A 13,083-nucleotide genomic window follows, 5' to 3' on the forward strand; every position below is an offset into this window, starting at 1 on the left:
CCTTGGCACGCAATATGCCAGTTGAGCTTAGGGCTATGCAAGAAGTCAGTAGTGAGATTATAGTTTTATATCTTTAAACATTCTTCATTGCTTGGAATCTTATTATTTTGAGAAAATCCATAGTTTTTGGCATGTTAGTTGTATGTCAATGTATACAAAATTACTAAGTTAATGTTTACAATATTAAATTTAGGTCTCCTTCCAACCTATCCAACTATAATGGCAAATGACTTTGAGGCTGGACCAAGTCATATAAATTTGGATGTTAATAATGGTAAGTTTTATATAATATATTTATAAAGCTTTCACCATTATTTTTTATATATAATTAAACTAATTGAGCATTTTATATAATTACATTGTAGTTACAGAAAGAATTGAAGGAGTTAAAAATATTGTTGAGCAAAACCAAGGGGATGCCTACAGAGAACAAGGTTTATTACTCAATGTCACCATTTTTATTTTTATTTTCATGTTTATATCCTTCTATAGAGCTTTCATCATTATTTTTTATATAATCACATTGCAGCTGTAGAAAGAACTGAAGAAGTTGAAGATATAAATGATCAAAATCATGGGGATGGCTATAGAGAACAAGGTTTGTCACTCAATGTCACCATTTTCATTTCAATTTACATGTTTATCATTATCAATTTTATTATTTGTTAATAAGCTGCATATTCGAAACATTATTAATATTTTGCTTATTTCACAACATAATATTTGGTACAATTTTAATATTTTCTTTCACAACTATCAGAACACTCTTTATCACTAATTTTTTCCTCAAAATAAAAATTAGGTGTTGACAACACATTTGACGGTACTGCACATGTAATAAATTGTATGCGAGGCAGATACAATTGTGCAAAGGATTTTAAAGAAGGTATGGAGACCATTAGGTACCAACTACCAAAACCAAAGACATGTCACTTTTGTAATGCCCGTTTGTTCCATCGAGAGACATCCTCGATGTGTTGCAAGGATGGAAAAATATCCTTCCCCAATATACCAATTTATCCTGAATTTATGGAGCTCATTTGTGAGCAAACACCACGGGGCAGACATTTCAGGCAATATATACGGTTTTACAACAACATGTTTGCATTTACCTCAATGGGTGTGCACGTGGATGAAAGCCTGACCTCAAATAGTCGAGGAATATATACATTTTGTGCCCAATGTGCCATCTATCATAGAATTGGTAGTCTTTTATCACATACACCTCTAAGTGTGTGGCATCTACAATTGTATATCTACGACACCGATCTTGAAATACAACGCAGAATGTCTCAATCTGTAGAAGCTCATGAAGATATTGTGCGACTTATTCAAAGGATCTTAGACATACACAATCCATTTGTGGAGAAATTTCGTCAACTATCTCGAAGTTCAAATTTACATCAATGTAAACTCCTCATTAAAGAACAACCTCTAAACCAACCTCGATATTGCCTTCCCAGTGCTTCCCAAGTGGCAGCTATTATTGTAGGAGCAGAAGAAGCTGGTCATTTAAGTGGCAGAGAAATTTTGGCCAATGTTCAAGATACAGCAGGATTTTATGATCCATTGCAGTACCCAATCCTTTTTCCATTTGGAACATATGGATGGGATATCAACACACGTGATGCTAATAGAAATAAAGTGTCATGTCGTGATTATTATGCATACATCTTTTAGGTAACAGTTTTATTATTTTCAATCTATTACTGCAAAATGCCGCTTACATTATAAACTAACTGAACCTACATCTATTTATACTAAAGTCGAAGATTCACGACGATGCTCTATCAATGATTTGGTTTGGAGGACGCCTTTCCCAACAGTATGCTGTTGATAATTATGTAAAAATTGAAACACACAAGCTTAGGTGGTTTGAGCACAATCAAGATTCTATTAAGGCAGATCTGTACCAAGGCCTACAAGATGCTTTCAATGAAGGAGAGAGTGATACTGGTAATGTAAACTTTACATTTGAACTTTACATTACTTTATGAATGGCGAATTAGGATCAATATTTATTAATGGCCCAACTTTTCCATCTTATATATAGGAAATGTTGGACATAGAACCATTCTACCTTCATCATTTGTGGGAAGCCCTCGCGATATGATCCAACGATTTCAAGATGCAATGTCATTGGTTCAAAAGTTTGGGAAGCTAGATTTATTCATCACAATGACGTGCAATCCAAGATGGGAAGAAATCCAAAATGAGCTTTTACCTGCACAAACAGCACAAGATCGTCCAGACTTGCTTGCAAGAGTTTTCAAATCGAAATTTGAAGAATTGAAAGATGATATCGTGGTCAAGGGGGTTCTCGAAAGAGTTATTGTATACGTGCAGGTCTTTGAGTTCCAAAAAAAGGGTTTACCACATGCACACATGCTTATAATTCTCGATGAAGATGATAAATTGCATAATCCAGAGGATTACGATCGGGTTGTTAAGGCAGAAATACCGTATAAGGAGGAATAACCTCAATTACATAAAGCTGTACTGAAGCATATGATACATGGCCCTTGCGGAGTACAAAATCCAAGATCACCGTGCATGAAAAATGGGCGATGTAAAAAAGGATACCCAAAGCCTTTCTCACTAGAAACCTACCAAGGCAATGACTCATATCCTGTTTACAAACAATATGATACTAATAATCCCGTGCCACTGAATGATCATTGCAGGATTATGGTAGACAACACTTGGGTTGTTCCATATAATCCTTGGTTACTGCTGAAATATAATTGCCATATTAATGTTGAAATATGTTGCAGTATCAAGAGTGTCAAGTACTTATATAAATATGTGTATAAAGGCCCAGATTGTGTCTCTATGGAAGTTAGGCCAGGGCCAAATTATGATGAGGTCCAACAGTACATTGATGCAAGATGGGTATGTGCTCCAGAGGCATGTTGGAAGATATTTTCTTTTCCTATGTATCGAATGTACCCTGCCATTTTTCGTTTGCAAATTCATCTTCCAAATAGACAACAGATACGCTTTAGACCACATGAACTTACTGCTAATGTTTTGGAGTGAAGTAAAAAGACAATGCTCACTGAATTTTTTTATATGAATATGATTGATCATGATGCACAAAATTATCTATATAGAGAGTTTCCTGAGCATTATTGTTGGGATTATAAAAACAATATATGGATACAAAGAAGATCTTATAAAAAAGTAGTGGGCAAGATATATGCTGTTTCACCATTTGATGGAGAGAAGTTAAATCTACGTGTTCTTCTTAATCATGTCAAAGGGCCAACAAGATTTGATGATTTATTGACTGTCAATGGGATAACCTATCCAACTTTTAAGCAAGCAGCTGAACAAAGGGGTTTACTAGAGAATGATAACAGCATACGACAGTGTCTACTTGAGGCAAGAGACATTCGAATGCTGTCAGCTTTAAGAAGATTGTTTGCAACAATATTGATATTTTGTCTACCGACTGGAGTAAGAGAATTGTGGAATGAGTTTTACCCATATATGGTAGAAGATTACCCATCAACATCTGTTACAACAGAGACACGTCGTACAAATAAACTTCTCAATGATTTAGGGGCGTTACTCTTGCAACATGGAAAGCACATTACAGACTATGATTTGCCGATATCAATTGGAGAATGTGACAATGATTCAGCTGTACCAAGACTCATTCAAGATGAGTTATCTGTTCCTAATGTAGATGAAGAACTCACTTTAATTGAAAAGTTGAATAACGACCAGAGAGTTGCATATGAGAAAATTATGACAGTTATTGATCGTAAGGAAAGCATGATATTCTTCGTCGATGGGCCAGGGGGAACTGGGAAAACATTTTTGTATCGCACAATATTGGCAACCTTGAGAAAAGCAGGTCACATTGCAATTGCCACAGCTACATCTGGCATAGCAGCAACATTACTCCCTGGTGGAAGAACAGAGCATTCTAGGTTTAAGATTCCTTTAACTCCCAATGCTTCATCTACTTGCTCAGTAAGTAAACAATCAGACTTAGCTGAACTTATTAGACGTGCCACCATAATTATTAGGGATGAAGCCCCAATGGTAAATCGATGTGCACTCGAATCTTTAGGTAGAAAATTTAAAGATATTATGGAAATAAATTTACCTTTTGGTGGGAAGGTGCTAATTTTGGGTGGAGATTTTCGTCAAGTACTTTCAGTTGTTCCAAAGGGTACAATGGCAGAAATGATTGATGCATGCATAGTCAAGTCCCCATTATGGAAAAATGTCAAAGCGTTACATTTGAAGCAGAATATGAGGTCTATCAACGATGAAGAGTTTGCTGAGTATATACAACGCATTGGTGATGGGAATGAACCATTTATAATGGATGATTTGATTAAACTACCCCCTTCAATGGCAATGCAATGGGAGGGTCATCATTCTATATACAACTTGATTGATCAAGTTTTTCCAAGTTTACAAGAACATGCCAATGATGCAAGGTATATGGTTGATAGGACTTTGCTAACACCTATAAATGATGATGTTGAACAGCTTAATGCAAAGATAATTTCTCAGTTTCCAGGAGATGAGTTTACGTTACATTCTTTTGATGAGGTTGAAGGAGATAATAATCATCTATATCAACAAGAATTCCTAAATTCTATATCTCCAGGGGGTTTACCACCACATATATTAAGGCTAAAAAAGGGTGCTCCAATTATGTTGCTGCGCAATATAGATCCAAAAGCCGAATTATGTAATGGTACAAGATTGATATGCCGTGGATGTTTTAACAACGTAATTGACGCTGAAATTTTGACTGGACAATATTCAGGTACACGTGTTTTCTTGCCAAGAATCCCTTTGAAGACAATAGAAAATGTACATTTGCCATTTGTAATGATCAGACGACAATTTCCTGTACGTTTAAGCTTTGCACTTACAATAAACAAAGCGCAAGGTTAGACAATTCCAACTGTTGGAATTTATCTTCCTGATCATGTTTTTAGTCATGGCCAATTATATGTGGCATTGTCAAGGGGAGTCTCCCAATCCACCACAAAACTATTGGTGCAAAAAGGAACAATACCTGAGGAGGAAGGTGTTCACACAAGAAATATTGTGTATAAAGATGTTTTGTTCCCTTCATCATAGGTATTAATTAATAATTGGAAAGAACTGTCTTACATATAAATTTATTTTAATAATTTACAAATTTTAATAGTTATGCGGTCTACGTTTTAATATTTTATTTCTTGATCTTTTTTATGTATACAATTAATTGGTAACAAGAAGGATGCCCAACTCAAATGTGAGGATCGAGTCCACTATGCTAAATAATGGAGTGCATCCTGTTCCTACTACTCATTGGGAGAATTGGAAGGATGATCAATCATTATTAAACATGGAGGCCATTGATAACAAGGTATATTTCTTTTTAATGATATCTTTAATCAGCATCCCTTTCTATTGTTTTATCAAAATTAATATTAAACATGTCATGCGGCGTATGGGTTAGGTTTGCAAATTGGTAATTTATTCACCTGGTTGGGGATTCACTATTCGAGCTGACAAGAAAGAGATTCGGAAAGAAGTGAAACGAGTTTTAGAGTCACAAGAATTGGAAAGGTTTGTTACGGTATTTTTTAAAATAGGAAAATAAGTAATTGATAGTCTTAGTATACAAACAATTTTTTTTTCTTCATTTTGAAGTTCCATAAACAAAGACAAACAACAAATCAATGTCAAGAAGAGCAATGAGGTGCGCAACATCCATAGGAATAAAGACAAAGGAAAAATGAAGAACGATGTGATCTCTAACACTCATGCCAACAGAGACAAACGGAGAATGAAAATCAAGAACAATGTGGCTCCCAACATCCATGAGAAAAAAAAGATACGAAAAAAAAAACCAAGGACGATGCAATTTTCAAGGCCCAAAATAGTAAAGAAAAACATAAAATGAGAGTCAAGGACGATGAGATAATAAAGCAGGTACAAATCATTACCACGTTTACTTTAAAAAAAAAAAACTCTATTACAAAGTTGACTATATAATTTTTTTTAAAATTTTTGGTAATTAAATGATAGTTCTTTAAGTCCCAAGCTGAAGTAGACCATTTCACATACATGGAGCTATGCAATATAATCACAAGGTCAGTTCAAATATTTCATTTTACAAGTTTATGCTTGATATTTATTGTGCTTATTATTATTATGTACGTTTTAAAGTCTCTATTAATAACACAAACTAACACATTTTGTATCATAGGTTCATGGCAAATTCTGCTGGAAAGCAATTAGAATGTGGATCAAATAGCATTGCTCCACCAACTTCTCCACCGTAGCCAGCACAATATTATTAAGTTCACTTATTCCATGTTTCAGATGTAGTGCATTATTTTATAGTTTTACCTGATGTAAATATTTCAGTTTTCTACATTGATTTATCAACTTCTTCATAATAGCTTTTGTAAAAGTCATCACATGTATTTTGTAAGTAGTTTTATTGTTACAATTTTATTATGCATTTTCAATATATGCACTATTTATAAGATTTATTTAGAGGATCTTTTTTTCCTCCTCCTAAAGGTTAATACTAAATTATTGCATCATCTTCCCATCAATAACACGTTGATTACTGCATAAATAAAATTGGCAAAAATAGATAATAGTTACGGAATACTAGCCTTTGAGCACATGCTCACGCGCGTGCTTAGAGGCTCTTCTATTTTTTGGGTAATGGTTAATTTAGAGCATTTATTATAATTTGGGATCACTACATTTCCCGATCACAAAAAAAACCTAGGGGTGTGATGAAAGATTATTTCACCTGCTAACGCATAATACTCATCACACCTCTAGGTTTTTTTTGTGATAGGAAAATGTAGTAATCCCAAATTATAATAAATACTCTAAATTAACCATTACTCAAAAAATAGAAGAGCCTCTGAGCATGCACGTGAGCGCGTGCTCAGAGGCTAGTTTTCTTTTTAAGCATGTAATTAGATTTTGCCTTTTAACCCTAACCCTAACCCTAATTTATCTTCTCATTCTGTTCTGTAGTGATGGGTTCTGGACTTGGTGTTGTGACTGTGCTTATTGTGGATTTCGTGTGGGAAAAATTGGAAGTGTTTTTTTTTTAATTTTTTTATTTAAATTTTAAATAAATAAATAAATAAATATATATATATATATATATATGAGATGGGTTCAAATTACATCTGGTGTAACTCTAAAAAGTTACACATTTTTTAAACCATTGGATTTAAGTAGATCCAATGGTCAAAAAAAGACCCTCATTAATGCTGATATTCTGATTAAGATCTCATTAATTATCCCTCATTTATTATATTTTATATCTATTTCTAAAAAAAAAAAAAGTATTATATTTGACTCTCTCTACGTTTCTCTCTTTATCTCTTTCTCCTACACCGTTGTTCCACCTCCATGGATAGATTGCTGGTAGAAGAAGGAAAAAAAAAAAAAACCGTGGAACACTGACATTAGAGGTTTTTGCTCATATGCTTCCCTATAAACAACTGAAGGTTTTAGAAACATATTTTCAATCTCATATCATAATTGGGAATCCACAAGGTCAAGATAGAAATAAGCACCAAATACACATCAATGATTACATTGATTAGCAAGCCAAAGATTAGATTATGCAACTTCATTATTAGAAGAATAAGGATAGTATTCAAATCCATCCGATACAGTAAGCAATTTTTCAGAATTTTCAAAGTATAAAAGTAAAAGGTAGGGAGTCAATTCAAGCTAATCTCTATATTGCCAGACTAGTAAAAAAATTAAATGTCTCATTTACTCTGACTGCTATGACTTTTGAACAAGTAATATAATTGTTACAAGTAATTAAATGTCTCCTGTTAGTTTTTTATTAAACACAGTAAAAATTACGCAGTTATTTTTTTGTTAAACACAGAAACTAAAACCAACTTCAACACTATGGCTAAAAGAGCAAATATCATTCTCTCTCAAATTGTTGTTTCAGCTTGGTTAGTGTTCGTCTTGTTTTTTTTTTTTCCTTTGGCAACCTGTAGAGGTGGATCAATGGTGAAGGAGCGGAGGAGACAAAGAGAGAGCTTGGTTAGTGTTCGGCTTGTTTTTTTTTTTTTTTTTTTTTTTCTTCCTTTGGCAACCTGTAGAGATGGAACAATGGTGGAGGAGCAATGGTAGAGGAGACAGAGAGGAAAACGGAGAGAGAGAGAGAAACGTAGAGAGAGAGTCAGACGTTTTTGGGTTTAGAGATAGGTTTAAAATGTAATAATTGAGAATAATTAATGAGATCCTAATAAGAATATTTGTAATAATGAGGGTCTTTTCTTAACCATTGGATCTACTTAAATCCAACGGTTTAAAAAATGTGTAATTTTAAAGAGTTACACCAGGTGTAACTTGAACCCATCTTTATCTATCTATCTATATATATATATATATATATATATATATATATATATATATAAACTCTTTACTGAGATGATACTAATCATGTTGCATCTTGTTCTTTCAGGTATCCTCGACCAGGCCAAGGACCCATATCCAAATCCGAGTATGTCTGATTTTACAATGCTTTGGTTTCATGTTTTTACTTGTACATGCATTCGGGGTTTTCAACATGGGCTTTACCTGGATTTATATTATATGGGTTTCTAATATGCAATATATGAATTCAATTTTAGGAGTTGAATAATTTGCATTAGTAAATTCAGTTATACAACTATGAAGTATAGATGACTTTTAGGATTATTGTAATGGCATAGTTTTTGCCTCGTTTTTTGTTGTCACTTATGAGAATGGAATTTATATTTCAAAATGGAGGGGAAGTGAGTTATTCATGTCTTGCTTATCTGTGGGCGAGTTGTGGGTCATTGTTCAAAATACAGGACTGATGACAGCACATGTAAACTTAGGGGAGCCGATTTGTCTTTGATTGTCATTTTTAATGTGGTGGTTTTATGTGCGCACTGCCCACCTTCATGTGTGTTGAACTCAAGTTCTACATTTTTGGTTTATAATGTCAAATTAATTGCTAATCAATATAGTCATCTCCAATAATGTTATCCTAACAATATTGCTCACTTTGTTAAGCTTATTGATGCTGCAGGAATGATATGAAGTCTATGGAATATGCATTTGTTTATTCCCATCGGGTTGTTCATATTGTATGACTTTTATTATTGGGATTGTGCATTGACATGGTGTTCGTTTCTAGCATCTTAGTATTTATTCAGAATCACTTTAAACAAATATTGTTGTTTCTATTAGTTTTCTCATTCTAATAACAATTTTTTTTTTACAGGTGGCAAACACTTCGTCACATAATGCGCACAAAAGAAGAGGATGCCTTAGCATCTATGACTTTGTGGGAAATGTCTCAGGACCTTAAGTAAGTCTTACAATTTAAACAAATCCGTTATACGTATATTAATAGACACCATATTAACACTATAATTTGTTCACTAGGATCTTTAAACCTTCTCTGTGTAAACCCAATATAATGTAATTGTTGGCTATAGAATTTTTTTTTCCTCTAATATAGAAAGGTAAAATCAAATACCTTCTTAATTGGGCGTTTGCTCATGAAATTTTATTGTATTTTTGAAGATGTGCTACACGCCAAGCTTTTTTTTTTTTTTTTTTTCATAGCTGGTGTTTATTGCCTTAATAGGCTTAAAGACACAATTATGACTGACATCTTGTTCTTTATGGACTTCATGCTTTTGTGATAAATTAGTCAAAACCCTGGGCTAGAAAGTGAAATTTGTGTGTATTTATTTATTTTTCTTGTGTAAAAAGAATTCCTAATGACTTCCTAATCTGCTTATGGCCCAGGGCTAGGGGTTTTGAAGGCATCTGGAGCGAACTGGCTAATTCTAAAGGAAAAGGAGGTGTGAAGTGAGATTGATGTGAAATTGGAACAGTCATATTCCTCTCTTGTTATCCAATGTTTGACTACTATCAACCTCTAGCTGATGTAATGTGTGGTGCATTTTGTTAAATATGTAGTTAAAATTATATTATGTTCCATGTATAATACTTATTATGTGTTACTTATAACGGGTAATAGTTGGGGGACCAACTTTAATTATATTAGGAGTCTCTAGAACTGAGGCAGGTTATCTAGGAGGCTTGAAGCTGCATGTGGCTTTTTTTGTGGTTGTGTAATTTTAGTAGAGTCTTGCTTCTTAGCCAAATTAACTTTCATATAAATATGGGCTTTCATCTAATTAAACTCTGGCCTTTAGTTATTATGTTCTTTAATGGCATTAAAAAAGAAAAAGGGGAAAAATGTCATTCACTTCCAGAGTCTAAAGGAATCATAGTACAACCCTTTAGCATCTTCCTATAGTTAGTAATCATTTTGGTTTAAAGAATAATGTTGTATTCTTGTATCTCTATGTAGTAAAAGAAGCTTGTTGTTTGCCTATGTATCTCTATCCAAAAACCCTAAGCTCGAGGGCTAGGTTACGGAATAGGAAGGTGTTAGGCACTCATTCCGCCTAAACAGAGTCTGGTCTTCTAGACTCTAATGACCAATATACATTTTTTGCATGATGTTAAATGATATGTTGAACATACATGATAGAAAATAATTTAAATAAATTTTCCTTATAAATGATGTTCTCTTTTTCAAGAAAATTTAGATCTATTTTGTGAATAAAAAAATTGGATTTGTAAAGAAAATCAGATCTGTTTTTATGTAAAAGAAAGTATAAGATTTTGTTAAAAAGTATTAGATTTGTTTTGTGTAAAGTTTAAAAAGGTGATTTTATCAAGAAAATCAAATTTGTTTTTATGTAAAAGAAAAAGACTTAGATTTGTTTTTAGAAACAAAAAATAAGACTTTTTGAAAGAGGATTCACATTCATGAGATGAATTTATTATGCATGCATCACATATTAAAAAACTACAACCTAAATTTTAATCCTTTCTTTTAAATTTCAAAATTTGCAATTTTGTAACAAAGAAAACTTAAAAAAAAAAAAATTGATCTGTATTTAATGAAAATACAGATAAGTTTTTGAACTAAAAAAATCCAATCTGAAAATACAGATAAGGTTTTGAACTAAAAAAATCAGATCTGAAAATACAGATCAATTTTTGGTTTTTATAAAAGAATTTTTGTTACCCATTGCAAATTTTGAAACTTAAGAAAAAGAGTTACAATAAACAATCACCTAAGCATGGTAACCATATCAAGAACAGAACATAATAAAAATATGTTAAACATATTCATGCATCAAACAATAACCAAAATTAATGAAAGAAGAAAAGAAAGAAGAAAAACAGAATACCTATTGCATGAGCATGCTCTTCTAATGAAAGAATATTTTAGGATTCAAAGAAATTTGTACACCTCTTTGAAGCCTGAAATACTTTACTTACAAAAAAGAAGTTCCTAAAGCAAAAGTTTCCAGAACGTCTTTTATGTAAGGGGAATTGAAAAGTCAGAAGATAAGAGCCATAAAGAGGGGGGGGGGGGGTCAGAAAGTGTGTTGAATTTTGAGAGGTATCCCCTATTTATAGCGGTTGAAATGCTTCGAAAAATTAGTTGAATGATTAGATACGAATTGGAACGCGTCCTTATCTCTAAAAAATCGAAAAAAGGTAAGGTTTATCTCAATCTAGGAGTCCTCGGGCCGAGCCACACATTTGTGCCAATCGGCACATGGGGAGTGTTGATCGGAACTTTTCATGTGTCGATCGGCACTCCAAGAGTGCCAAATGGCTCTCTTGGGTGCCAAGCTCGCGTTTGAATTTTGGTCCAGTTTGGACTTCTTTTTTAAGGATTTTTTAGCCGAGAATTGTACTTAGACGCATTTTTAATCTGTATTCTAAAAATTAATCCATTTTTCTAGATATTCAAGTCTTTAAAGTGATAATTATCTTGTGGATAAATATTCCAAAAAGTCTTGATTATCCACAACTTCTTTGTTATTTGATTATCCACTTTATTCCCATGCAAGCAAGTCTATTTTTGACACTAACCAACAACCAATCACAAAATTATTTAATTAATTTTAATTAATTAGCCAATCAGAATTAATTTAAACTAATCATGCGTGGTTGGTTTCACCCAAACAAAATGCATGCAGACCGTGCAAACTTGATCATGTGATATCCTTCAATTCGACAATCCGATTTGGAAATTGGACATACCGTCGCGACCGTTAGAACCTCAGGATCATTTTTATGATATGCAATGAATGAATTAATGCATGTAATGCAACTCTAAATGTCGAGTATATGAATGGTCACTCTAGCCATCTTCCTTGATTAAATTATTGGTACAAAATCGAGAGTCTACATGGAGGATGATTGGCAACAAAGCAAAGGTAAGGCTCCTACCGCACTACAATACATGAGGGATTCTCGGTCAGGGGGCTTCCAGTCAAGGACAAGAAGGGAGTTGAGAATTCAAGAGCCCAACACACGAAGCAAAGGGATCAATGTGGCATTTAAGGAGCTCATTCATAAAATTCGAGAGTAGATAAAAAATGAGCCCTACGTTTGATGGCCGAGCAGAATGGGGGGTGACCTAACAAGAAGGAATCAAAGCTTATACTGCATTTACCATCGGGACAATGGGCACACTACCGAACAGTGCCAAGTGTTTAAGGATCATTTGGAGCAATTAGTGAAGTCCAGGCACTTGAAGGAGTTTGTTGTGGAATCCGAGAGCGGCGCTGCAAGGCAGGCCTCAAGATTGCGGGGGAATACGCTTCCACCCCTGTTGGGTGTAATCGAAGTTATCCATGCAGCTTCAATGGGCACAAGTGTGAGTTGGCGGAAGGGGGTGTTAAGTGTAGTGTTAGTGGAGAGTGCTGGAAAAGATGCTCAGCTTGGGAAAAAAGTACAAACGCATGAAATGATGCTTGCTGGTTCTAGTCCTTCATTTTTTTTTTCATCCGTTGCCTGTCCAATAAACTATCAACAATTAATATAAATCATTTGTACAACTATTTGTATTATAGTTTATAGGTCACCAATTATTTATTTTTTCCACATTTTTATCTTTAATATTTATTAAGATAAGCGAAAGGAAATTGTGATTTTTTAAGGATTACTTGTCCACTATTTCTTTCATAGCAAGTTTTTATTTGA

At 33.6% G+C, this 13,083-nt stretch overlaps 3 protein-coding genes across 3 annotated transcripts; all 3 read left to right on the forward strand.

Annotated features, from left to right (window-relative positions):
- Window positions 1-219: 219 nt before the first annotated feature.
- Window positions 220-3,039, forward strand: LOC142620395 (uncharacterized). Its single transcript, XM_075793767.1, has 7 exons — window positions 220-274; window positions 366-434; window positions 530-598; window positions 1,304-1,644; window positions 1,767-1,956; window positions 2,054-2,462; window positions 2,775-3,039. Exons 1-7 carry the CDS (start codon window positions 220-222, stop codon window positions 3,037-3,039), a joined length of 1,398 nt encoding a protein of 465 aa, XP_075649882.1.
- Window positions 3,040-3,078: 39 nt separating this feature from the next.
- On the forward strand, window positions 3,079-3,709 carry LOC142620396 (uncharacterized). The gene is made up of 2 exons (XM_075793768.1): window positions 3,079-3,648; window positions 3,692-3,709. Exons 1-2 carry the CDS (start codon window positions 3,079-3,081, stop codon window positions 3,707-3,709), a joined length of 588 nt encoding a protein of 195 aa, XP_075649883.1.
- Window positions 3,710-3,753: 44 nt separating this feature from the next.
- LOC142619493 (uncharacterized) lies at window positions 3,754-4,923 on the forward strand. Its single transcript, XM_075792612.1, has one exon. It carries the CDS (start codon window positions 3,754-3,756, stop codon window positions 4,921-4,923), a length of 1,170 nt encoding a protein of 389 aa, XP_075648727.1.
- Window positions 4,924-13,083: the final 8,160 nt, after the last annotated feature.

Source organism: Castanea sativa, chromosome 12 (genome assembly GCF_040712315.1).
Source record: "Castanea sativa cultivar Marrone di Chiusa Pesio chromosome 12, ASM4071231v1".
NCBI classification, from domain to species: domain Eukaryota; kingdom Viridiplantae; phylum Streptophyta; class Magnoliopsida; order Fagales; family Fagaceae; genus Castanea; species Castanea sativa.

What these genes read in the sequence shown, in the direction of transcription:
- LOC142619493 (XM_075792612.1), top strand. Translation starts at nt 3,754, where the DNA reads ATGACAGTTATTGATCGTAAGGAAAGCATGATATTCTTCGTCGATGGG.
- LOC142620396 (XM_075793768.1), top strand. Translation starts at nt 3,079, where the DNA reads ATGATTGATCATGATGCACAAAATTATCTATATAGAGAGTTTCCTGAG.
- LOC142620395 (XM_075793767.1), top strand. Translation starts at nt 220, where the DNA reads ATGGCAAATGACTTTGAGGCTGGACCAAGTCATATAAATTTGGATGTT. An exon ending in AAATTTGGATGTTAATAATG is followed by an intron (nt 275 to 365) that starts GTAAGTTTTATA and finishes ATTACATTGTAG; the next exon opens with TTACAGAAAGAATTGAAGGA. An exon ending in GGATGCCTACAGAGAACAAG is followed by an intron (nt 435 to 529) that starts GTTTATTACTCA and finishes ATCACATTGCAG; the next exon opens with CTGTAGAAAGAACTGAAGAA.